This window comes from Rhinoderma darwinii, chromosome 1 (assembly GCF_050947455.1).
Source record: "Rhinoderma darwinii isolate aRhiDar2 chromosome 1, aRhiDar2.hap1, whole genome shotgun sequence".
In the NCBI taxonomy this organism is placed as follows: domain Eukaryota; kingdom Metazoa; phylum Chordata; class Amphibia; order Anura; family Rhinodermatidae; genus Rhinoderma; species Rhinoderma darwinii.
The window spans coordinates 634,376,193-634,404,179 of record NC_134687.1 but is presented as its reverse complement, the minus strand read 5'-3'; the positions used below and the strand labels follow the sequence as shown (position 1 = coordinate 634,404,179).

Below are 27,987 nucleotides of genomic sequence, written 5' to 3'. Positions count from 1 at the left end.
CATGATGTCTGGTGATATCTTAATGAAGCCGCTAAAAAATATATAATTTTTTTTAAATCTCAATTATATTCACAAATTGAATTTTTTCCAGGTAGTTCTAATTTGGTGGTTGAAGTACAGAAAACAGCAATTGAGCAAGTTTGCTGAGCAGAGCTGGGGACGATCTAGATGCAAAAAGATCCCTGTGGCGCATGCAACCTTCTATCCTTTCCTTGGAGAAATCGAAAGCTAAAACATAAGAATCTATAGCAGATAGGGAATCTTTATTCAGCTGACAAAGATTGTAAAAATAAAAAAAATAAACGTATATGAGGAATAAATGGGGAGATTTTAGAATTTTAAAAATAGTAATTGTGGCCGGATTAAAAAAAAATAAATATAGGCGAATAGTTAGATCAATTAACCCCTTCCCGACATTTGTCGTATGGATACGTCATGTAAAGCCAGTGCTTCCCCCAAATTGCCGTATTCCTGCGACAAATGTATGGCACAGGCTCAGAAGCGGAGTCCGTGCCATCATATCTGGGTGTCAGCTGTATGTTACAGCTAACACCCGTTGTCCGGTATCTTACTGGAGTATCCCTCCTATCGCTACTTTTTAGACATACGAGATAACTTAAGTTACTGTGTGAAATACTTTGTGAGCGTAGCTGTGTGGATATTGTAGGACTTTGACCAGATGAATTATCCCTTTTTCCTAATTTCATAGTGTGTGACTATTTCCTGAATGCACAATATCTATAATTTAATAGCATTTCTCACATTCCAAACAATAATCTGGTGTCTTTATGCAGTGTTTAAAATTTTTATTTCCTTGTAAAACATTTTCCAGATAGAACTACTTAAAAAAAAAAAAGTCTACCCTGTGTGGCTTCTCTGATGATCCCCAAGTTTGCCTTTAGTAATAAAACAATTTCCACATTCTGAACAGGAATACGGCTTCTCCCCTGTGTTAATTCTCTTATGTATTGCAAGACCTGATTTATCTGTAAAACACTTCCCACAATCTGAACATGAAAATGGCTTCTCCCCTTTGTGACTTCTTTTGAAAATGGAAAATAAAAGAATTAAAAAAAAAAAAGAGAACATAATATCATGGTGCAGACCAATGCAGCACTAAACATCGGCTCACAGGCCAACAACTGGAAATTAGAAAGGTACAAAGATCACGGAGAAATATAACGTATGTCGCGGAGATCAATAAGGCTAGAGAAGCTCTGGTATGCACCCTGAACCCGCAGCCATGAATATAAACCCATAAAGAAGAACAGGAAAGCGTTACAGAGCAACCCCTTTGTGACTTCTCTGATGTGCAGAAAGATTTGATTTTTGTGTAAAGCACTTCCCACATTCAGAACATGAATATGGCCTCTCTCCTGTGTGACTTCTCTGATGTTTAACAAGAATTGATTTTTGTATAAAACATTTCCCACATTCTGAACATGAATATGGTTTCACTCCTGTGTGAATTCTCTTATGTATAGCACTACTAGATTTATCTGTGAAACTCTTCCCACATTCTGAACATGAATATGGTTTCTCTCCTGTATGAATTCTCTTATGTATTGCAAGACGTGATTTATCTGTAAAGCATTTCCCACATTCTGAACATAAATGTGGCTTCTCTCCTGTGTGAATCCTATGATGTTTACCAAGATTGGATTTATCTGTAAAGCATTTTCCGCATTCTGAACATGCATACGAATTCTCTCCTGTGTGACTTCTCTTATGTGTAGTAAGTCTTGACTTATCTGTAAAGCACTTTCCACATTCTGAACACGAATATGGCTTCTCCCCGGTGTGACTTCTCTCATGTATAATAAGATTTGATTTTCGTACAAAACATTTCCCACATTCTGAACATGAATATGGCTTCTCTCCAGTGTGACTTTTTTTATGTGTTGCAAGATTTGATCTATCTGTAAAGCACTTCCCACATTCTGAACATGAATATGGTTTCTCTCCGTTGTGACTTCTCTGATGTTTAACAAGACTTGATTTATCTCGAAAACACTTCCCACATTCTGGACATGAATATGGCTTTTCTCCTGTGTGAATTCTCATATGTACAGCTAGACTCGATTTATCTGTAAAACATTTCCCACATTCTGAACATGAATATGGTTTCTCTCCTGTGTGAATTCTCATATGTATTGCAAGACTTGATTTATCTGTAAAGTATTTCCCACAGTTTGAACATTGATATGGTTTCTCTCCTGTGTGACTTCTCTCATGTTTAACAAGATTGGATTGAGCTGTAAAGCATTTTCCACATTCCGAACATGAATATGGCTTCTCTCCTGTGTGAATTTTCTTATGTATAGTGAGCGTTGATTTATCTGTAAAACATTTCCCACATTCTGAACATAAATACGGCTTTGCCCCTGTGTGACTTCTCTCATGTATAACGAGAATTGATTTTCGTGCAAAACATTTCCCACATCCTGAACATGAATACGGCTTCTCCCCTGTGTGGCATCGCTTATGTATAACAAGATTTGATTTATGTGCAAAACATTTCCCACATTCTGAACAGCAGTATGGTTTCTCCACTGTGTGAATTCTGTGTGTAATAAGATCTGAGCTTTTTGTAAACCGTTCATCACATGAAGACCTTTTACCCCCTTCCTGACCTGCACTTGTGACAACAATTTGGGATTGGTCACAAGAAGGTTCCTTATGATTAGGGGTATTACATGATAGATCTGTACTGTAAAGTCCTGTATGTACATTAATGGGAATGATGTTTTCTCCTGAAGAGTGCTGCATGATAGCTTCATCTTCTACTTTATAATTTATCGATAACTTGAAATTTTCCTCAAACTTCTTCCTGGAGTTTTCTGTTAGGATTAGGATGAATTTCATTATCTTTTTTTAAACCACAAAGTAGACAAATTTAGAACATTCTTATTAGGGTTTTGATGCAGTGTTTTTTTAAAATTTTACTAAGCTTGAAGTGGATCCAGTAGAAAGAAGCAGAAGTCATTTCTTTTGAATCTACCCCTGGGTTTGGCTTAAAAAAAACAAAAAAAAAAACACCAAGAACTGAATGTGTGATTCCAGCCTTATAAAGCTTTGAAAAACAAACAATGTAAAATATATCAATGATAAAGAGCAGGATTGTAGTCTATACGTAGTCACCAGTTTTATTACCTAAACCCTGACTTGCTAAAACAATGGCTATCAAGCCTGTCCTCTTTCAACACATTTGGCCCTTCAATACCAAGCGGGCATCACTTTAATACTAACTAAATATAATTAAAAATCAAATCATGCTAACAATATACCTTTACCAAGATAATGTGTCATGAGACAAAGCACACATCTCAAGCTGAATTCACGGACATGACAATGCGGTCTGTATAACCTAATGTCTGAACAGTCACCGGATCTCAATGTTATAGAACATCTTTAGGATGTAGTGGAATAGACAGAATGAGGTTATCAATCACAATCTCTAATAAACTTTTCCAGCAACTTGTATCCATTCCACTAAGGCCTGCTTCACATAGCCGTCTTCGGACCGGATGTCAGGCGTATTTCCCAGACCAAACACAGTTCAGTGAGGCAGACTTCTCACATCATAGTTATCTACAATGCTAGGAGTCCCTGCCTCTCCGAGGGAATACTGCCCCAAACGGTAATCATGTTTTTAGTACGGTATTCCTGCGGGGAGGCAGTGACTTACAGCATCATAAATGACTATGATGCTAGGAGTCTGGGAGTCTGGGAAACATGGTCCATATCTCATAAACTGAACAGGGCTGTGTAAAGCAGGCCTATGAATTGAGGTTGTCCTAAGGGGAAAGAGGTTTCTATCAAGTACTGAAAAGGTGGATGTAATAAAGTGGCCTAAGTGCAGATATACAGACATTCCAGTGATAATTACGAATCAAAATTTAATGCGTAATACGTGCTTCCTAATAATCATAGATCTGGAAGATTACACCCAAAGTGTAAAAAAAAACAAAAAACACATTTATAGTGGCTTTAACAAAGCTTAAAGGAGAGCTACCAAAAGACATGTTCCAGAAGAGCTATGTAGTGTACAGTAGATTATAGCGGAGATCTGATTGCTTTATATTGCAGCCTAAGGTTGTACTACAGAAATATCCTGAAGACAACACGTCCCCCTGTGACTTGTGTGCAGAGTTGTCATGGGGACCTTCTAATAGTTCCTCAATTCTTGTCCCAGTCTCATATTAAATATAGAACTATAATGAGGATCTGTCTTCTCAGCTGTTATTATTAGGGGATTAGTAACGGTTGAACCAAATAAACTACAAAGTAAACATTTTTTTTTTATATGTTGACTATATATTTAAATGGCGATAGAAGCGTACCTGCTCTTTGCAATCTTTTTTACCCAAAGATCAGTCGGGTACATTAAAGCTTCCCGAGTGGGTTCTGTGTTAATAAAATATGTATTGCCTTATTTTTCAATGTGATTGACCCTTTTTTGCTGCTCTGCACTTTTCAATCCACTGGATAGCAGGGGCCGAGTCCTGCGCTCGCAATCTTGCCAGCACTTCTCAGGTGCGCTCCCGTGCACAGGCTTCTCAGCATCCAGAGCCTGTGTTTCCTGTACTTCGCATCACCAATCTGGACTTTGCATGTGAAAAAAACTTCCCTCTTTTACTACCTATGTTATAACCACTTCTTTTTCAGAGACTGTAATCTGTAGATAACAATTATGCAATTTACATAGCTCCTGGATTGTAAATCTAATCACAGGAAGTGAGAACCTTAGTGGCCAGGACTTACGACATTTTTAATCGGGTAAGCAGGCATATTTTTAAATCAATGTAAATGACAAAAATTCTCTATAACTGGTGGGCTAGAAAATAAAGTGTTTCGAAGTGCAGTGACCATTTAATTCTATCACAAAATGACGTACATGTAGATTACAGTGGGATGTAGTTCCTGCACAATGACACACGTACTGGTATTTATGGTAAATTCACGTCCTAGAAAAAAATCAGTTCCATATGTCGGAGTACGGTTGTTTTTGTGCATGGATTTCTACAAGCCTCATATAGATGAATGCGACAGTCGCAGAGATAACGGCAACAAATCTGTTGCGTGTGAATTTTTCCCTTATGTCTCCTTCACACACAACTTTTTATTGGCTTGTATAAAATGGCATGAATTTCATACTGTTTTTTTACGGCTTATTTTTCTGTCGTTTTTCACATGCCGTATGCATGCTGTGTTTTGAAAAAAATGCCATGGACCCAAAAATGCATCAAAAGGCCTCAAAATCCTCACAAATAAAGCATTGTTTGTAGTGCGTTTTATATTTCACAGACCGCAACTTCTTAGATTAAAAATGTTACTTAGTCATGTCAGACCGGTGCATACGGAGACAAGCGACGTTTCGCCCCCATACAACTGGGCCTTCCACAAGCATCGTTTATCTGTATATGCACTGGTTTGACATGAATAAATTATTGATCTAGGGAAACGCTGCAGTCTACTCTGTAAGTAGTCTGTGAAATTGGGAGTGAGCCATCCCATGTGACGACTTTGCATTACAGTCTGAAGGAGCGGTTGAAGTTCCCTCTTTGCATTATTATATTTCATTATAGACCTTCATTTAACATCTGGCCACAGTGTTCTTGGGCAAAAAAAAAAAACTCGTAAAACACCCTTAGGGTATGTTCACACAGCCCATTTTCGGCCGTTTTTCGGGCCGTAAACGCCCGAAAAATCTGAAGCAGAACGCTTCCAAACATCTGCCCATTGATTTCAATGGGAAAAACTGCATTCTGATCCGATGGGCTGTTTTGAAAAACGACCGCGAAACAGAAGTGCAGGTTACTTCTTGGGATGTTTTTGGAGAAGTTTTTCATTGACTCTAGAAAACAGCTCTAAAAACTCTTGTCTCTCTCATCCTTGGATTGAGAAGCTCATCCCTGTCCACTGATCTGGCATGTTGATATGCATTTTTGAGAACCCAATCTGGATATCCCCTTCGAACAAACCTCGTTTTCAAGTCGGAGGCTGCGTTCTGATAATCAGTCATATTGGTGAAATTTCTGCGAGCTCGCAAAAATTGCCCTTTCGGAATCCCCTTTTTGAGTGGTTTTCAGATGCCAGTTATCCCACCTTAGTAGGGTATTAGTAGATGTTGGTTTCCTATGGATAAGTGTGTTAACTCTTCCTGACATGGATTTGCTTATAGACAGATCCAAAAATATAATTTTAACCGAATGTATTTCAGAGGTTAAGAAGAGGCCAATGTCATTGACATTCAATGGCTCTACAAATTCTCTAAACTTTGCTTGTGACCCATTCCATAATATGAGAATATCATCAATGAATCTAAGCCAGAGGATCACACTTGAGGTCCAAGTTTCCATTACTTCCTGGAAGACAATTTTTCTCCCACCATACCCTATTTAGTTGTTGTGAATGCACACTTGGTATATGATATTAGTCTAGTGTAAAGGCACACGTTTAAATATACAGTCCCTTGCTAGTGTGAATGCACAATACTGCTCAAGGTGAAGCACTGTTTGTCATGGGTGTTAATGCACTGGGAATTTAGGTGCTGTGGCTCATGTCAGAGTGAATGCACACTGTCGCAGGCGCTGCATTTTTATTACGGAGTATTCACTTACACCTTGCTGCTAGGTACTAGATGTTTACTTGGTGTGAATTCACACTTTGCTATTTAGTCCAGGTAGGGACATAATTCATATGTTTTTACTAGATATTTGAAGTAGTTTCATTAAAATTTAAACAAATATATTGGCATGCTTATCTAGTCTTACCTACCTGGTATCTATAGAATTTATTGGCTTTAGTAGCCCATTTTAAAGAGTTAATAAAAATATTTAAGCGTTCTTGTCCAGACGATACCGTCTATGTTAATAGTAGCTGGTGCCCCTGAAAATCTGATGCTAAGCCTAGTGCATGACCGGATTCCTAGAACACCTTGTAGAGAACTTCTATGTGCAGTCACAGCTCCCTCAGGTCCTGCACTATGTATAACATATTGTCTGAAGTGTTACTGTAATGTAGAACTAAGGAGGAACCTCACCTTAACAAACCTCCCAATTCACTTTCTAAATCCATTATTATTTACCTGTGGTAACACCTCCTGGAATTTCCTCCTCCACTTCACTCTTACACGGTTGATCGCCCCTCACCCGCTCTTCTTCTGCTTCATCCTCCACTTTAATATTAGTCAGATCTTGCCCCTGATTTCACATATGTAACAATTCAGTACAATACAGCAGAGAGTGTGAAGAATCTAACAGATCAACATAAGAAACCACCAAAATCTATGACCGCATCTATGACCGCATCTATGACCGCAGGAACAAAAAGCTCCACACCCCCCCTATATAGATCTGGTATAGGGCTCAGCTACATCTACCTGATGATTCTCTGGGACATTGTGATTTTCCTCTGGGCAGTCCTGGGAATACAGAGGACTGGGACATCTCTCTGGTGGATTTCTCCTACTGGATCCATCTGTAGGAAACACACAGTGAAGGAATAAATTGTTTACATGTGATGACAGGATGGGAGTAATATCTAGGTGACCCGCAAAATAGATTTTTCTTTACAACCAATGAAAGTCTCCCCCTCCTTACACTGCTGATCAGCCATTAAATCCACCTCCTTTTCTGTTTCTCCTTTTACCTCGACCTTAAGATCAGTCCGATTTTCATTCTAAACAGAGAAGGAAAAAAAATTTAAAATGATCTTGGGGTTCAATTCCTTTATGGTCATATTTTGTTGAGACTTTAGCGCCATTTACCTGATGAATCTCTGGGATATTGTGATTTTCCTCCTGGCAGTCCTGGGAATACAGAGGACTGGGACATCTCTCTGGTAGATTTCTTCTACTCGATCCATCTGTAGGAGACACACAGTGACTGGATACATGACTACTGTATATCTGTCTATATATCAGACAATTCTCTCAAGACCTTCAATTCTACATTTGTCAGAGGCGAAGTTACAATATTGTGCTCCTCAGAACCTGGGCCAAGGTCCCAGCGCCGAGGTCGTAATAAGATCTACAAGAGTGAATGGCTGGGCACTGGCGGCACCCTGCTCCGCCATAGTATTCTATTGCAATCAAATCCTAAGAATAGAAATACAGTTAAAAGTGGCAGGATGCCCTGCCAAGCAGAAAAATTGTCATGGCGTTGCCCTGGCAGAGATATTAGGCAGAACGTGAACATTTAATTCTTGAAGTATTGTAAACATGGGCACGTGTAAGGATTAAAGAGACTTCAACAATAGCCAAATCGCGATGGCTAGATGAACGAGTTAGAGCATCTCCAAAGTGGCCAGTCTTGTGGGGTGTTCCTGGTACGCAGTGGTTAGTAACTACCAAAAGTGGTCCAAAAAAGCATAACCAGTGACAGGGTTATTGATGCCGGTGTTTAGTGAAGGCTAGCCCTTCTGGTCCGATTCCATAGAAGAGCTACTGTAGCACAATTTACTGATAAAAGTTACTGAAGGCTATGATAGTAAGCTGCAATGCTCTGTATGTTCTGACATCTTTCTGTGTATGTAGCTGCATAGCCGCAGACTGGTCAAAGTGTCCATGCGGATCCCTGTCCACTTCCAAATGTACCTATAATGTGAACATGAGCATCAGAACTAGAGTCTGGAGCAATGGAAGAAGGTGGCCCGGTCCGATGTATCACGTTTTACATCAGGAGTACGGCCGAGTGCGTGTGCGTTGCTTACCTGGGGAAGAGATGGCACCAGAATGAACTATGGGAAGAAGACAAGCCGGCGGAGGCAGTGTGATGCTCTGGGCAACATTCTGCTGGGAAACCTTGTGTGCCGACATTCATATAGATATTACTTTAAAACGTAACACTTGCATAAAATGCAGAGGAAGTACGCCCCTTCGTGGCAGCGGTATTTCCTAATGGCAGTGCCCTCTTTAACCCCTAGCTGCTACAGCCAGTTTTGACCTTCCTGACAGAGCCCCATTTTTCTAATTTGACATGTGTCACTTTATGTGGTAACTAGCAAAAAAGCCCGTTGTGTGAAAAAAATACAACGGGCTCTAGAAAAGTCTGCCCCTTGGGTATGCCATCACTCTGCCCCTTGGGTATGCCATCACTCAGTTGCCTGTATGACATCACTGTGCCCTGGATAGTATGCCACCACTCTGTCCCCTGGGTATTCCATCACTGTCCCCTGTATGCCATCACTGTCCCCTGAGTATACCACCATGCTGTTGCCTGTATGCCATCACTGTGCCCTGGGTATGACACCACTGTCCCCTGAGTATACCACCACTCTGTTGGCTGTATGTCATCAATGTTCCCTAGATATTCCATCAGAGTCCCCTGTGTGTCACACTACCCCCTGCATGCCCATTGTGCAAAAATGACAATGGGCTCTAGAAAACTCTTGTTGGTCCGTTCTTTCAAAATGCGGAATCACGTGCAGGATGATAATCTTTCTAGGGCAGGAGACGTTTACCCCTTCCGCATGTTGCGTCATAGGTTTTATATCTTTTTTTTCCTCCCGTATCCATTATACAGACTGTATCCACACAATGCCCTCCAGATTATGATAATCCCTCTTATTCAGTAACGTTTTACTGGCGCAACGTGACCCGCTCTACGCCCACGATTAGTTTTGACGCATTCGAATAGTTTCTTTAGGCCATTCTTGCTTGTTTCTGGGTGGTCTTTGTGCCTTTCGATTGCGGAGACGTGCCCTTTTTTCGGAGGTCATGTTTTGTGCTTCTACAATATTCACATTACGCATTCGCTAAAATTCAGCTTCAATTTGTTGTGGTGTCATTTCATCAAAACAATCACGCTGAAGCTCAGCATTTATTTCATCCACAGTTAATTATTGCTGCCTTGTTCTGTCATAATTGGCTTTGCAGCATTTAGCATCAGTTTGTTCTTCTGCCATTTTGGACATGGCTGGAATTATTCACGGTGTGTATGTATTTGTATTACATTGCAGCCTGTCTCTAGGTGTTGTTGTCATGCCCATAGAAACCAATCAGGACTCAGCTTTCCTTTAATTAAACTGCTGTGGTAAAATGAAAGCTGTGCTGTGATTGGTTGTTATGGGCAACAAACAGTTTTTCTTTTAAAAGGTTTGGATAAATCTGCTCACTAAGGCTTCATGCACACAACAGTGCCCGTAATTATGCGTACGGCCGCAGACAGCAGGCCGTTTTTTTCGGGCCGTGCTTCCATTATAAATATGGGAGCACGGTCCGTAAAATAAAAATAGGACGTCCTATTTTTTTCAGCAAGTTTCTATGGCACGGACAGCTTCCCATAGAAATTTAGGAAGGTGTACGTTGGCCAAAGAAACTAATGGGCTCGTAATTACGGGCGATTTTACGGTCGTGTGCATGGGGCCTAAAACACCACATTTATTAAGCCCTTTGAAGTCCAAGCCATTTTGCATTTTTTCGTTTTTCACTCTCCGCCTTCATAACTTAATGTGTGGGGTGGAATTGGAAAAAACTGATTTCTCCCTGTTTTTTTACGGCTTTCAGCACGTGGTAAAAACAAAAACGTATCTTAATTCTGCAGGTCAATATGATTATGGCAATACCAAATTTATATAGTTTAAGGTTTATACACAGCTGACACCGGCATAGTATGACGCGCGCTTAGCCTTTGAGACCACTCCAAACTTCAACCCCCACACCATGACATAGGGCGTCAAGGGGTTAAGAGCACTCGTCAGTAGCATTTACCACTAAAACCAACGCACCCTCAGGTAGGGTATGAAATATCCTTCTTAGCTTTCCCTCTTATGTTATAATCTCCTTCCAAGTCCCACGCTGCCAGTTATCCATCGGAGTCCCCCCCCCCCCAAACTACTCGTTATCGGAGTCGTCGTCCCACACTGCCCGTTATCGGAGTCCCCCCCCACACTGCCCGTTATCGGAGGGGTCGTCCGCCCACACTGACTGTTATTGGAGGAGTCATCGCCCCACACTGCCCATTATCGGAGGAGTTGTCCCACACTACCAGTTATGGGAGGAGGACAAGGAGGAGTCGTCCCACACTGCCAGTTATCTCCTTTTAGAACAAATTCTGCACATTTTTTGTGACCTTCTCTTCTTTTGCAATTCAAGAAATTTAGCTGGGAAAGTGTTGCCCCGATGTAATACGGGCACCCTCGCTTCCAGCCGATGTGCTTGTGCCATCCCCTTGCTGGTTCCCAAATATTATGGCCCTGATAACCACTTCTTGAAACTGATGGAATGTTCCTCTCTGGCCAGCACATCAGGATGTTTTTCCTCCTCAATTCTATTCGAGCCATAACAGTTTTTATCGAAACAGCCTTATGAGGTATTGAGGACTTGTTTTTTGCGGGACGGGCTGTCGTTTTTATTGGTAACATTTTGGGATGCATGCAACTTTTTAAATCACTTATTTCGTTTTTTGGAAGAAGGTGACTCAAAAACAGCAATTCTGGAATTGCATTTGAATCTTTTTTTCAGTGTGTACTGTGCACCATAAATGACATGTTAACGTTATTCTGCGGGTTGATACGATTACAACAATACCAACTTTATGCAGGTTTTTTGTTTTACAGCTATTGCACAATAAAAATCACTGTAAGGGCTTGTTTTTTGTGGGACAGACATTTGGTTTTATTGGTACCATGTTAGGGTATATGCGACTCTTGAATCGCTTTAATTTTTTGTGGCATGAGGTGACCAAAAGGGAAATTATGGCATTGGTCAAATTTTTTAGGGTGTTCACCATGGGAGATAAATAACGTGACGGTTTTATAGTTTGGATAGCTACAGACGCATCGATACCAGCTATGTATAGTTGTTGCTTTTTTTTTTAAAGACTTATGGGGAAAAATATGATTTTTGCCTTTATTTTTGTACTTTTTTTTTTCTTTTTTTCAAAGGACCACTAGGACTGATCGCTTTTATAATACATTGCACTACTATATATAATGTCTGATTTACAGACTCTGGCAGGGCCGAATAGGTGTCCGTACATGGCAGACCAGTAGTGCTTTGTTGGGCCTCTAGTTGCAATCGCAACCATTGCCCCCCTCCCCAGAATAGCATCACAGGGGAAAGCTATTGGGCTACTAACCACTTAGATGGTGCGGTCGCTATTGATCGTGTAATTTAAGGGGTTAAACAGCCGAGATCGGAGCTAGACCCGTACAGTAGTGTCCGCTGTAACCTACAACTCGATGGGTCAGAGCTGTTCTGGCTATATGAATGGGACCCATACAATATTATGCAGATCGTTTTAGCGTTATGGCTAATCGGTGCGCGCATGTATGTATGTATGTATGTATATATAAAATTTACACACCGCTCTATTACATTTCATTGTACTCAAACAGGTGGACACATGTATATGTACTGCACATGACATAGTTAAGGCTTCAACATGGCCACCATTGCCAGCCTGTGACCACTGTAATGACCAACAAGACTCTTACCTTGTGATGATGGCGGCCGATACTTGATCATGACCTCCTCATACAGATCCTTGTGTCCCTCTAGATACTCCCACTCCTCCATGGAGAAATAGACAGTGACATCCTGACACCTTATAGGAACCTGACACACACAATGATACAGACATTACCCAGACACCTCCAGTGCTGTTACTGTAGAATTTCCCAGCAGTGTCACCTCTCCAGTCAGCAGCTCAGTCATCTTGTAGATCAATTCTAAGATCTTCTCATGTATCCGGGAGTGAGGGGGAGGCTCTGTGATGGGGCTCTGACTACTGCTCCATCCTCCTGACTCATGGATGATGGGAGTCGTACAGTCACGCGATGTCTTCTTCACTATGGTGTACTCCTGTGTATGGAGAGAGACACTTAGAGAACTGAACACAGTATTCCCCCTCAGTAGAAAGAGGGAGATTGTGACCCGCTGTATAGAGCTCTAGTGACCACACATCTGTAATACTGGAGACCTCACCTATAAAAAGACATTGAGAAAATAGAACGAGGCCAAAATTAAAAAGGGAATAATATTGGCGGCGACTAGATGGACCTTGTGCTCTCCTCCTGCCATCATCTTCTATGTTTCTATATAGATGTCATCTTGATCCTCCTGGTTATCCTCATTGCTCTACAACATTACTATTGCTGCATTGGTGACATGACACATAACTGACCATATTGGTGGCTGATCTTCAGCTTCTTGACGTCACTTGAGAGGTCTGGACGCTGTTATACAGGACACCGGATTCTTCCTATTATGTATTGTCCCTTCCCTATGTGTGACTTGTTCTAGAATGTAGAAAAGTTTACCTCTCCGCTCAACAGGTAGATGATCTCCAAGGTGAAGTCTAATATTCTTCTGCTCATCTCATTCCTGTCCTTGTCCATCCTTGGTGGGTCATTCAGGAGAAGGAACGTTGTGGAGAAGATGAGAAAACTGGAGGAACTGGAGAATCTAGTACTGCAGACGCCTTTATGAAGAAAGGAGAAGATGGAAATCATACAGGGGACAACATCATGTGTGACATACAGAACTTCACTTATGGAGTTACTCACCACGTCTATACATTACCCTCCCCCCCCCCCCAATCTGCTGAATCTCACACCAGCGCTGGCTGCATTGCATTCTCATACATTTAGCTGCAGATCTTCCCCTTTACATTACATTTCATATCCGCCACATAACAGGAAAACTGCATAGGTGGAAAATAAGCAGCCAAAACAAAAAAAAAAAAACACAAAAGTTTATGAAGTTTTATTAAACTAAATGCACCAAAATTGCGTCCCCTAACTGCGCTTAAAGACATGGAGAACATGGTGCCAAATGTAATGTTTTATACCCTCTCCCGATCGGACAAGAAATTCCAATGCACCAGAGATCCTTCAAAAACGTAGCGTTTATTTATTAACGTTTCATCATAAAATAAATAGGCGACGTTTCGGCCACTCAGGGAATTTTTTAAGCCAATGACAAAATATGTGTATCAAGCAGCGGTACAGGAAAAAGTCTGCATCTTTCCAGAAAACCATGATTTTTATGCAGGACAATCCTCCATCACATCCAAGTACAACACTGCATGGCTAGCCAGTAAAGATGAAAGAATAATGAGATGGCCCTTTCCTCACCTGACCTAAACCCTTGACCATGGGATTACAGAGCGCATCTGTTATTAACCTCATTCTACCTTTCCCTTAACCCCCTCCATCTTTTCACCATTTTCTTATCTAACCCTGTGGCCCCACCTCATTCCTCCCCACTTACCCATCCCAGTAAAACATACAAAAGACAGTGGGTTGGATAAATTCAGCCACAGCAGCCATTATTAACATATTTACATAAACATAAACAGTGCTTTATAAATAAAAACATAACGAGGAAAGGGAATTCCTTGGAAATACAAAATCGGTCGCCGAACTGCCCACCTGTATAGCTACTTACCCTCAGCCGTCTCCCTACACCACCCAGCAGGAGCCCAAAATACGCTCATACCCATGAGCAATTGTGTGATTGTTAGGGACCATACCTATGATGAATCCCCCACTTCAAATTACCAAACTCCAGGGACCCCCAATCTGCCAAACGAACATACTTAAAATCGCCTTTAATTATGAGAGCTCCCACCATCCAGCAGCACTCGCTCAATTCCTTCTTGAATACGCAAAGCCCAGAGGCCAATGCCAACCGCAATAAGGCCCTGTTCACACGGAGTATTTTGACAAGCTTTTTGGAGCGGAAACTGCTCCGCAAAACTCGTCAAAAACCGGACGAAAATGCCTCCCATTGATTTCAATGGGAGGCGGGGGCGGTTTTCTCCCGCAAGCGGTAAGACCGCCTCGCGGGAGAAAGAAGGGACATGCCCTATCTTCGCGCGTTTACGCCTCTGACCTCCCATTGACACCAATGCACTCGATGGCCGCGGGCGAAAAACACAGCGGTAAACGACATGCAGGAAGGACAAAATCTGCCTCAAAATCCCAAACGGAATTTTGAGGCAGAATTTTCCTCCTGCAAAAAACTCAGTGTGAACACAGCCTAAAATGGACTCATCACCCAACCAAAATTTACCCTGTCCATCCTCAAAATCATAATGTCGTACGAAAAACCCCCCACTCCTTACCACAAAAATAGAGACTGCACGATTGACTTGAGCTCGTGCCTTGTTAATGCGTGACACCGAACACGCATGTCTCCAGATACTGCGAGGTACAATTTCGGACCAGATCACCTTTACCTTGGGAAAGCAGGACCATAGCCGGAGATCATATTTAATGTCCCTAATCAATTCCCTGAAAGGACATGTCCCCAAATCATTACCTCCCACATGGGGACCAGCACATCAGGTGCCCGATCCAACTGAGCAGAACGATGAAAATCGTGTAAAACCCGACTCCAAACCATACCTCGCGTGCCTAGCCAACGTATAACCACCAAGGATCTCAGTAACCCAAACGGTCGTCCGTCCGGGCAAACATCTGCCCTCAAATCCCCCCCAGTGCACATAGGAGTGCCCTAGTATCCACACCAAGGAGGATAAGCAACCTAAAATAAAAAGAACAATGAGGGAAAAACAGAGGAAAAAAATGGGGGGGGGGGGGGGTTGAAGAGCATAGGGTAAGAGGGAGGGAAGGGAAAGCGTACTTCGCAGCTACCATCACAGAAATTTTGGGAATCTATGCGGTATAATTCTTATGTGCGTCCAACGACTTAAATGCTTCACCACCTCAGGCTCCGATCCCCAAGAAGCCGCCTGCGTAGCCGCCCCAATATGAAACGAACGAGGAGAATAAAATGGACCCATCCAAACCTAACACCTCGAGGCATTTACAAAATACACATGTGAACTGACGTGACAGGAAAGAACCGTCTTCATGACATAGCAGTGGACCATCAATACATTTCCTAACAGCAGCATAGCCAGCAAAGCAATCCACCGGGCACATACTGGCCCCCTTGACTGCCCCTAACGCCATCCGTATTCCGCGATGATCCGTTTTGGAACGTCTAGCCCAAAACTGCACTCTTATGCACCCGCAGCAAGTCTTCCGACCGCAAACCCCCCACCCTAGTCTTACTGGGAGCCACTAATTCACCTACCCACAAGGCCCCAAAAAACGCCCAAGAAAAAGACAATCTATACAGAGTTACTTCAAAACCCGAAAAACAAACCCAAACCAACACTTCCCCTAAGCGTTCCAATAGCGCAACAGACACCAGGCAATGGCCGTCCGGCCGACCCCCGCCTTTACGATACCCCTTGAGGGCCTGGACAATCAAGAAATCCTTTATAAGATCCCTAAAACCCCACCTCTTAAAACCAAAGGCTAGGGCTGATACAAAACGATTCACTTTCGACACGGACCAGCCCGCCACTGCCACCTGAACCCAAAAACCCTAAATAAAGCCACCACCTGATCTTCTATCAAGTGGACCTCAGGCACACCCGCTAACCATGTCCCCAATCCCTCCACGTCGTATGCCAACCATGTACCAGGCGCTAGGGAGGAACAAATCAAACCTCCCGCTGCTCGTAAACCAAGTCCCATAGCCGCTCCGGGAAGGCGATCCCTTCCACATGCGCTTCTGGAGCCAATAGACGAAACCGCTCCCACTGTAGATGAGAGAGAGAGAGAGAATCTGCATTGTCATTATGCACACCAGGAACATTGATCGCAACAATCCAAGCATTGTGTGATAAACAACGTAACCCCAGACGGCGCAACAACTAAACCACCGGGTGGGGGCGGGGTGGGACACGTTATTAATGGCCAACACCACCCCCATGTTATCACAATGGAATCTCATTTTACTATCCCGGAACCGCTCGCCCCAGACTTCCACCGCTATCAATATAGAAAAAAGTTCCCAGAAGGGCCAGATTGCACACCAAGCCCAGTGGAACCCATTCCGCCGCAAGAAACCAATAGGCCATTGGGAGACTACGATCCATATAGTAAACCCCTTTCCAGTGACACCCTAACAGCCTTTGACTATCGGGGTGCACTGGTAGAAGGCGGAATTCCGACTCAATATGAGTCTTTGCCATAAGCGCACCAGCACCGTACCGCCGCACCCGCTCTACCGCCGCATCAAATGACGTGTATACTACAGAGCACAGCTCAGGGGCAATGCCATCATTAACTGACAACCCCCACGGGTGACACAGGTGATGAATAAGCCAAAATTTATTCGGCTCCTTCTTTGGTACCACCCCAAGAGGGGAGACCACAAGATCTGGGACTGGGAGAGACAAAAACGGCCCCGACATCCGCCCTAACCCTACAAAACTTATCCATCACCACCTCGGGATATTGCATCACCAAGCGCAAATTCCGCACCCAATGAGAAGGGGGAAGGGATCTCAAAATCAAACTGAAAACCTTTTAACATTTTTCCTTTTGCCCTGTCCAGAAGCCTATTTAGGTAAGGCTCCATCTCTACCCACCTCACTGGCATCAGACCCATGGGTACCACCACCACCCCATCCCTTTTTTAAAACATTTAGCGGACCAGTGAGAAGTCCAGTCACAGGAGAAACAGGAATGTTTAAACCTACATCCCGCCCCAAACTTGCATTGGCCATCATTGAACTGCCAGCACAACCCCAACCTCCCTCCTGACACTCCACCAGTTTGACTGGATTGTCCAGAGGGGCCGGCGACTCTGGCCCCCCTGGAAATGACTGCCCGAACTTAGTCAGGGCCGTTACCCCCTAACCACAGCCCAATGTCCTTATTATCCCATCTAATACTGGGACAAATCGCCTTTGTCTTAACTGTTCGTCGTACGTAGCCAGGTGTGACCCCCATATGCCCGATGCGCCTCTCCTATAACGTCCATGTAACCGAAAAGTGCGGAAAAAAATTCCGCCACCTTTTCCCCTGACAACACTCGCCAGAATGGCAAAGGCCTGCAACCAATTCAAGAAGTTTTGAGGGATTGAACGATATCTACGCTTCTACTCTTTTGCTCTCCCACCTCTTTCCTTTAAGTTACATTTTTCCAAGGGAAGAAGAGAGAATATTTCAACATATTCATCCTTCCAGATCTTCCCCCTAACTTATGGTTTTAAATGAGCGCCCAAAAGGGCCCTAAAAACAGACGTACACCTCACCTTTGGCCTTGTCGTCCAACCGCACCCTATCCACATCCTTATCCTCATCAGTCGGTACCGATACGGAAAACCCTCCTACACAACCTCCACCAACGACCCAACCGACGAAGGAACAAACGCGGAGACTGGGGAAGGAGAATGCGACCATCATTCTTCGCAATGCACCAGTAGGGCTTTTACAATACCCAGCAATTCCTGAACATCCCCTCTCCCGCTAAATGTAGACGCCACCCCACTACTATCCACGTCTCTAACTGACTTCCCCTGGGATCCACCCCCAACCCCCCGAGGACCTAAATAAAGCTGGAAAAGAATGAAAAGGTGATAATGACTCACCGGGCTGCGTAGGCGCTGTGTTCCCACCAGACGGGGCGATGGAATCCTCACGACGATCATCCTCCACGGGCACGGCACCATCCTCAGTAACATCGACATCTTGGACCTGGAACACCGCAGCAGGCTCTAGAGCCGTGGCCACCATTATGGACCTCAGGTATATCCCTTGTCGACTGGGGCCTTCCCGATATCCCCTCTGCATCTGTCACCTCAGCATCCACCCTCCTCTACACCACCACCGATTGCGGCCTGCGCGTAGGACCAGGGCCTTCAGTCAGGTGACTGGCGGGCCATCCAACTGGTGCATCGCAGATCGGCCCGCCGCAGCTCCACGTGGTGTTGACCGGGAGACAGGAGGCTGCCCCACATGCCTGGGATCCTGTCCTCCCCTCTCCGCAGGGCCCGGCCGGTGACCAGGATTCCCCTCAGACCGGGACCTCCTCCCCCGAGTGGTGGAAGCGGAAGCCCGGCCTGGAGGGTCCCAATTGGGGCTCCTAAGCCTGCGCCTGACCCTGGGTAGCGCCGCGCCCGCCAAGACTGTCTGGGAGGAGAGGACGTCGCCAGATCCCCCGTGGATAGCATCGCCAGAGCAGACATCCCTGGCGACCCTGCAGGCCCTACAGTCAGAAACAGCTCCTGCCCAGAGTCCACAGGTCCCGTCCGACTAAGCTCCTCTTCCAGCCATGCCATACTATGTTCCGCCACCGCTACCCTCAGCTGATCCAGCAAGGCCTGCATTGTCAGTTGAGGTTACAGACAAGGGCTAACGGTCTTCCCTGTAATGGCGTGAAGTTGCCTGCTCCCCACCCTATATGCCCCCCTTAACCTCACCCCCTTGAGGCCACCACCCCTTCCATTCTCCCGCTCCTCACAAGAAACATTTAACCCCTTCCTCACCTGAAACCCTGGACAGGTTGGCCTTCCCCCAACTCTCATCCGGTGTCCGGCCCTTGCTATTGAGAACTTGTGGGTCCTTCTTAAACGTCAGATTCACGGTGAAGGAAGAGAGTAGACCTCTCTGAACAGTGTCTGGGATTGCTGCCGCATTAAAAGTGGATTGTCAACAGATTAAGAAACGGACGGGCTCCATGGATGGAAGGCTTATGACTGTTATTGAAAAGGGGGGTGTGGTGTTATAGGTAAGAGAATCAAAAGTAGGTTACTAGGAGGTAATTTCATAACTCCCTCTGACACAGAAGATACATCTGATTTGCATAGGAAATGCAGATCTTTGGCCATCAAAGGATGTCCACTGTCTGACAAATGTTTAATTGGCTCTTTCCTCACCAAGGTGCGAGATGTGCTGATTAAGGATTTGTCACTAGGGCTGACCAAACATCCTGACCAAACATCTAAAGCTATGCAAATGGATGCCTGTGGTGTGTCTGTCTGTGGACCAGGAGAAACATGGGAGAATGGCATGGTGTTCAAAGAAAGTATGATACATCAAGGCAAACCCCGTCATAATTTATATTTGTAATGACCCACATAGCTAGTTAGGATCAGGGAAAATAGCCCTCATATATATGTCAAATTCAGATCCCTACACTCAGAGGAACTACCTGGGATTGGCTATTGGCTAAAAACATGGGCCTATTATAGTGGTGTTTGATATGCCCTGGTTGGTAAATGTCTGCACAGGTGAATGCAGGTAATATTATATTTCTAGGGGATTCCTGCAAGGACACATGATCACTTTTATGTTTCTCTATAGAAATACAACTGTGTAATGGGAGGAGTACCCTTCATTATCATATGAACAGCCTCCTCTCAGTGACATCATCAGCCAGTGAACTGGAGGGAAAAAACTGGGTTTAAAATGCCATGAGAAGTGAGGGTCAGTGTCAGTCGTTGGGGATCCATATCTCGGTTGGAGTGACTGCCCATATTTTCAGCTGTCCCCACAGCCAGGATATCGCCGCTGTACATCAGTAAGGTTTTGTTCTGTTTCTTTTATCCCTTTTATTTTCATAAACTGTTTGATTGCATTGTAACTGTATGTATATTTTTTATCTTTTATTCTGACAACTATTTTATGTATTGCACTGCACTATTGTGTATTAAATCTGAAATATTTATAAGTCTCTTCCTTGTAGTCTTACAGAACTTAATCTTCCGAAGGTGAGGAACGTTACCTGTGTTTTATGTTCAATTTAGATAACCTGTGTTATAGGAACTGGTGTTAAGGGAACATAGAGACTTAGGCCCCTATTGCCTAGATAAGTATAGGTGGTGGTAGCATACTGTGGTATAAATTATTGGGGTGTTGGAAACTACGGGAGTAATTTAGCATAATCCTGTCATCTAGAGTAGGTGGGCGTGGATTTATGAGGTAAATTAATAAACTCAGTAGTGTAGTTCACCCCTGTGACGTGACCTGAGATCGGCGATCGTCACAGAGTGGTGGCAGCGGTGGGATAGTGTTATTGTCATTTACACTGTTAAAGACGTTAAGTGTTTTGTTTAAGAAATTAACCTTTACACTTAAGGGCTGGAGTATCCTTGAAAAGAATACAACAGTCCACAAGGAAGAACTCAGTGCATACTATTTGTCAGCTAACATACATACGTGCAAAACAGTTTCCCTTCCCCTTCTTGTTTTTTCTTTTCTTTCTTTTATTTTGAAAAAACCGCTGATAAGATGGCAGAGGTGTATAGAAATAAGAGGAAAGATGAACTGCTAGTCCTCTGTGAGGAGAGAAGGCTGGACGGAACGAACAAAAGTAAAGCGGAACTGATCCAAGCGTTGGTGGCAGATGATACACAGCTCCACCATTCCGAGGGACCAGAGCAGGAAACTTCAGCCTCAGAGGAACGGACAGGAGACTCCAGTCAGGAACTGGCTGGGCATGGCAGTACCAGCAGTACCAGGTCTCAAAACGGTATGGAGTCTTCTCTTTCTCTAATCCTCCAGCAGATTGGCAACTGTGATCCGAATATGCGGATGCAACTGGTGATGCAAGAGCGCCAAGCAGAACGAGAAGCTGCACAACGCCAAGCAGAGCGAGAAGCTGCACAACGCCAAGCAGAGTTTGCGGAACGTCAAGCGGAGCGAGAGTATGCAGAACGCCAGGCAGAGCGGGAGTACCAGCTCAAGTTGACCCAAATGCAGCTGCCAAGTGCTTCATCCTCACCTCAGGGTGAGCCCACGGACACCGTAAACCTTAAACCCCGTCTAGAGCGTTTCCCTGTCATGGAGAAAGACGGCGATCTGGATGTTTATCTAAAAGGTTTTGAAAAGGTCTGCCGACAATTCCAACTGCCACCTGCAGACTGGGCTAAGTATCTGACTCCAGGGCTGAAAGGCAAAGCTCTGGAGGTGTTTGCAGCCCTGCCCACAACTATCGATCAAGATTATGAGGCTATTAAAAAGGCCTTAATCCAACGATTTAACCTCACCCCAGAGGTATACAGGAAACGATTTCGGGCTTTGCAGCGCACGGGTACTGACAGTTACTCAGACCTGGCCGATGGACTAAAGAACCACTTCAGGCAGTGGACGCAGGGATTAGCTGTCAACACCTTTGAAGATTTGGAGGATCTGATGATCCTGGACCAGTTTCTCCACACCTGTCCTATGGAAGTACGACAGTTTATTTTGGACCGTGAGCCCAAGACCCTGGATAAAGCTGCCCAGATAGCGGATGTATATGCCGCCAACAGAGCGCCAGAGGCGCGAAAGCCTGCTGTTCCAGGCTGGAAAGGGGGAAAGCCCCCTATTAACACTTTTGCCCCTACTCGCAGATCACCAGGAGGTGTTGCCCCTGCCCCACTTCCCAGGCCTGCTGTTGATAATCGCAGGTGTTTTGGATGCAACCAAGTGGGGCATATCAGCACTGCTTGCCCAGAGAAGAGGAAAACTACCCCTTTGCCCAAACCATCTATTTTGTCCCCAGCAGTTTTGTTTGTGGGTGGGAGGGAGAGGGCATCTTGTGACAATTTACAAGCGGTCACTGTGGGCAAGACGGTTACCATGGGACTGAGGGACACTGGTGCCGAAATGACTCTTGTCCACCCAGAGCTTGTTTCTTCAGAAGACATTATCCCAGGAAAAACTCTAACTGTTTCTGGAGTTGGTGGTCTGATCCCGGCCTTACCCATGGCACGAGTTTACCTGGATTGGGGGGCGGGAAGAGGGATGATGGATGTGGGAGTGACGGATAAAATCCCCACTAATGTGGTACTAGGAACCGATCTGGGACGTTTAGTCTCCAGATATATTTCTTCAGACCTTGAGGAGGACTCTAGCGTACTTGCTGCCCCATGTGTGTCACCGCAGGTAGTATATGATAATAATGAAACTGTCAATACTATGGAATGTGATGACCCTGTGTCCAGCAATGTTATAGACTTACATAATGTTACTGTGCTTAGTGATAGCCTAGACTCATCTAACAATGCATTGGATATAGACTGTATAACTAGCAATGATGTAGGTGATTGTATAGCGTCAGATAATGATTTGTGTGTAGATTTAGTAGCGGGAAACGTCATAAACATGCATGAAATCCCTGTCACATGCACACACACACCAGTTCACCAAGACGGGGAGAAGGTTGTGTCCATTTCTCCTGTGACGCGCAGTCAGGGTGCCTGTAACACAAACCTGGGTTCTGGGCCCCCTACTGTGTCTGCTGCAGAGGAAGTGGGGACAGCTGACAGCCCGCAGCCAGCGGCAGAAGTTAGTCAGAATGTGTTGCTATCAGCCAGTACAGACGCAGAATGTCAGTTGTTTCAGACGGCCCTACGCACGGACGATAGTCTGCAGAAGCTGCGACAGCTGGCTGATCGGACCCCAGAGGAGGGGGACACTGAAAAAATAACCTGGGACCAGGGGAGACTGTATAGACAAAGTATTTCCACTGACCCCCAGCAGGATGTATTAAAAGACAGGCAACTAGTGGTGCCACGTCAGTTCAGGGAACAACTCCTGCGGGTGGCTCATGAAATACCACTAGCTGGTCACCTAGGGATAAGTAAGACTAAGAGTCGCCTAAAACACAACTTTTACTGGCCTGGCCTGGGGAATGATGTGACAGATTACTGCCGTTCCTGTAATGTGTGCCAAAGGATGGGGAAGTCGGGACCTGTGCACCGGGCCCCCCTCATTCCTTTGCCCATAATTGATGAGCCTTTTCGACGGATTGCTGTGGATCTGGTAGGGCCCTTGGCCATACCCAGCAGTTCTGGAAAGCGCTTTATCCTGACGGTAGTGGATTATGCCACACGTTACCCAGAAGCCATAGCATTATCCTCCATCAGGGCTGATAAGGTAGCAGACGCCCTTCTGACCATATTTTCCCGTGTAGGATTTCCCAGGGAGATGCTCACAGATCAGGGGACCCAGTTTATGTCAAATTTGATGCAGTGCCTCTGTAAGAAAATACAGGTGCAACACCTGGTGGCCAGCCCTTACCATCCTCAGACTAATGGTCTGTGTGAAAGGTTTAACGGGACCCTCAAGCAGATGCTACGAATGCTTGTGGCGTCCCAAGGGCGAGACTGGGAGCGTTATCTCCCGCACCTGCTATTTGCTTACAGAGAGGTAACGCAGGCATCAACTGGTTTCTCACCCTTTGAGCTCCTGTATGGAAGGAGGGTACGGGGACCCCTAGATCTCATGAAAGAAGCATGGGAGGGAGAATTGGTTACACCAGAGGTCTCTGTGATAGATTATGTCTTGAAATTCAGAGAGAGGATGCAGGAACTGACAGGCCTAGTACATGAGAACATGGTGCAGGCACAGGCAAGTCAGAAGAGGTGGTATGATAGGAATGCCCGAGAGAGAGTGTATGCGGTGGGTCAGAAGGTATGGGTACTGGTCCCTATGACCCAAAACAAACTCCAGGCGGCATGGGAAGGCCCATATCCAATTCATCAATGCCTCAACGATGTGGACTACGTAGTCACGATCGATCATGTTCGCAAGAAACACAAAGTTTTTCATGTGAATATGATCAAGGCGCATTATGACCGGGATATGTGCGCTCTGCCAGTCTGCAGTTTGCCAGAGGAGGGAGAAAGTGAAACACTGCTGGATTTAGTGGCTTCCGCAAAGGAGATAGGATCCATTGAGGATGCCGTAGTCAATTCACAGCTGTCTGAGGGTCAGAAGTTCCAGCTGCAGGAGGTACTTAACCCCTTCCTTGCCACTTTTACAGGGAGACCTGGGAGAACTCCGCTAGCAACTCACCATGTAGACACGGGGCATCACCAACCTGTTAGGCAAGCAGCTTATAGAGTTTCCCTAGAAGTGAGGGCTGACATGAAGAAAGAAATAGAGGAAATGTTAGGGCTGGGCGTGATCCAGGAGTCTCAAAGTGCCTGGGCATCACCTGTAGTGCTTGTCCCCAAAAAGGACAAGACAACACGATTTTGCGTGGACTACAGGAAGTTGAATACCATCACTGTGTTTGATGCGTATCCAATGCCCCGCATAGATGAGCTTTTGGATCAGCTAGCCGGTGCCCGGTACCTAACAATTATGGATTTAAGTCGGGGGTATTGGCAAATCCCTATGTCCGTGGAAGCGCAGGAGAGGTCCGCTTTCATCACCCCCTTTGGACTCTATGAGTCCAAGGTAATGCCCTTTGGTATGAAAAATGCTCCTGCCACATTCCAGCGCTTGGTGAACAAGCTGTTAGAGAAGTTTGAAGGGTTTGCTGTCGCTTACCTGGATGACATTGCTGTATTCAGTCAGACCTGGGAGGATCACCTGACCCACCTGTCACAGGTGCTCAGGCGTATCCAGGATGCAGGACTGACCATCAAGCCTGGAAAGTGTCAAATCGGCATGACCGAAGTGCAGTACCTCGGGCACAAGGTGGGTGGAGGGACACTAAAGCCAGAGCCAGGAAAGGTTGATGCAATTTCTGCCTGGCCCACTCCTAAGACCAAAAAACAGGTTATGTCCTTTTTGGGGACCGCAGGATACTATAGAAAGTTTGTTCCTAACTATAGTTCCCTAGCAAAACCTTTGACAGACCTCACAAAGAAGAAACAGCCTCAAATAGTTAATTGGACTGCCGACTGCGAGAGTTCTCTGTCAGCTTTAAAAGCTGCCCTTGCTAGCTCCCCAGTCTTGCAAAGCCCGGATTTCACTCGTAAGTTTGTGGTGCAGACTGACGCCAGCGCCTATGGGCTAGGCGCAGTGCTCAGCCAGGTAAATCCAGAAGGGCATGAACATCCAATAATGTATTTGAGCAGAAAGCTTCTACCGAGGGAGGTTGCGTATGCCACTGTAGAGAAGGAATGTTTGGCCATTGTATGGGCCTTGCAGAAATTACAGGCATACCTCTATGGGCGCAGATTTACCGTAGTGACCGACCACAACCCACTTAGTTGGTTGCACAGGGTAGCAGGTGATAACGGGAAGCTGCTGAGATGGAGTTTAGCCTTGCAACAATATGGTTTCACTATCCAGCACAAAAAGGGCAGTGAGCATGGCAACGCAGATGGGTTATCGCGCCAGGGGGAAGCTGCGGAGATCGGCTTGGGATATTGATGGCTATATCAATGATCCCATGCCATGTCTTAAGGGGGGAGGTGTGGTGTTATAGGTAAGAGAATCAAAAGTAGGTTACTAGGAGGTAATTTCATAACTCCCTCTGACACAGAAGATACATCTGATTTGCATAGGAAATGCAGATCTTTGGCCATCAAAGGATGTCCACTGTCTGACAAATGTTTAATTGGCTCTTTCCTCACCAAGGTGCGAGATGTGCTGATTAAGGATTTGTCACTAGGGCTGACCAAACATCCTGACCAAACATCTAAAGCTATGCAAATGGATGCCTGTGGTGTGTCTGTCTGTGGACCAGGAGAAACATGGGAGAATGGCATGGTGTTCAAAGAAAGTATGATACATCAAGGCAAACCCCGTCATAATTTATATTTGTAATGACCCACATAGCTAGTTAGGATCAGGGAAAATAGCCCTCATATATATGTCAAATTCAGATCCCTACACTCAGAGGAACTACCTGGGATTGGCTATTGGCTAAAAACATGGGCCTATTATAGTGGTGTTTGATATGCCCTGGTTGGTAAATGTCTGCACAGGTGAATGCAGGTAATATTATATTTCTAGGGGATTCCTGCAAGGACACATGATCACTTTTATGTTTCTCTATAGAAATACAACTGTGTAATGGGAGGAGTACCCTTCATTATCATATGAACAGCCTCCTCTCAATGACATCATCAGCCAGTGAACTGGAGGGAAAAAACTGGGTTTAAAATGCCATGAGAAGTGAGGGTCAGTGTCAGTCGTTGGGGATCCATATCTCGGTTGGAGTGACTGCCCATATTTTCAGCTGTCCCCACAGCCAGGATATCGCCGCTGTACATCAGTAAGGTTTTGTTCTGTTTCTTTTATCCCTTTTATTTTCATAAACTGTTTGATTGCATTGTAACTGTATGTATATTTTTTATCTTTTATTCTGACAACTATTTTATGTATTGCACTGCACTATTGTGTATTAAATCTGAAATATTTATAAGTCTCTTCCTTGTAGTCTTACAGAACTTAATCTTCCGAAGGTGAGGAACGTTACCTGTGTTTTATGTTCAATTTAGATAACCTGTGTTATAGGAACTGGTGTTAAGGGAACATAGAGACTTAGGCCCCTATTGCCTAGATAAGTATAGGTGGTGGTAGCATACTGTGGTATAAATTATTGGGGTGTTGGAAACTACGGGAGTAATTTAGCATAATCCTGTCATCTAGAGTAGGTGGGCGTGGATTTATGAGGTAAATTAATAAACTCAGTAGTGTAGTTCACCCCTGTGACGTGACCTGAGATCGGCGATCGTCACAGGGGGCTATATTGTATATATGTTGCCCAATAAGTCTGCACACATAAATATTCTCCTAAGATGCCAAAACCTCACTCTTACCATCCTAAATATTCAGGTGTGAAGTTTATTAACATTTCGGATTGACAGACAGCACTGTAGTTGTTCAATAATAAAATGAATCCACAAAAATACAACTTGCCTAATAATTGTGCACAAATTGCATATGGCAATACTTGAAACCTCAAATGTAATAGTGAGTCCCTACCACAGAGACCCTGATACCATCAACAATGGGATAGTATGCCAATTCCAACTCCAAATTCTCGGAGGGTGGTAATTATTTTAATATTTTTTTTAGAGAACAGAGAGGCCAGAGGGGGAGGATAAGAGGAGCGCATGATCGAGGAATATGTTGTCGCTATCAGAAGTAGGCACCTCAGGGGAACGTGTCACGTCAGAAAAAGACGCATCAGAACTAGGGAACTTTGACACAAGATGAACTCTGTTTCGAGTCTTTCGGTCCGGTGGTTAACACTAAAGTTTTTCAGACAAATTGATCGAACTCGCTTTTTTCGCAACTGGATATGGAAGGTCTTCTTTAACCAGTTAGTGACCACCCAATAGTGTTTTTACGTCGGTCACTAACGGGCTTTATTCCGATGCAATAGACTTTTTACGTCACTGCATCGGAATAAACAGAGCAGGGAGCTGTCAAATCTCCCTGCTCCCAGAGGTAGCTAAGGGCTGGGGGCACCCCTGCTCGAACGTGTAAGATCGTTATTAG

The 27,987-nt window shown here is 44.6% G+C and overlaps 1 protein-coding gene across 1 annotated transcript in view; it reads right to left on the bottom strand.

Annotated features, from left to right (window-relative positions):
- LOC142654474 (uncharacterized) overlaps nucleotides 1–27,987 on the bottom strand; it is a 1,458,099-nt gene that overhangs the window by 871,289 nt on the left and 558,823 nt on the right. Inside the window, 1 exon segment of the mRNA XM_075828928.1 lies at nucleotides 1,311–2,536. Coding sequence (XP_075685043.1) covers nucleotides 1,311–2,536 — 1,226 coding nt within the window.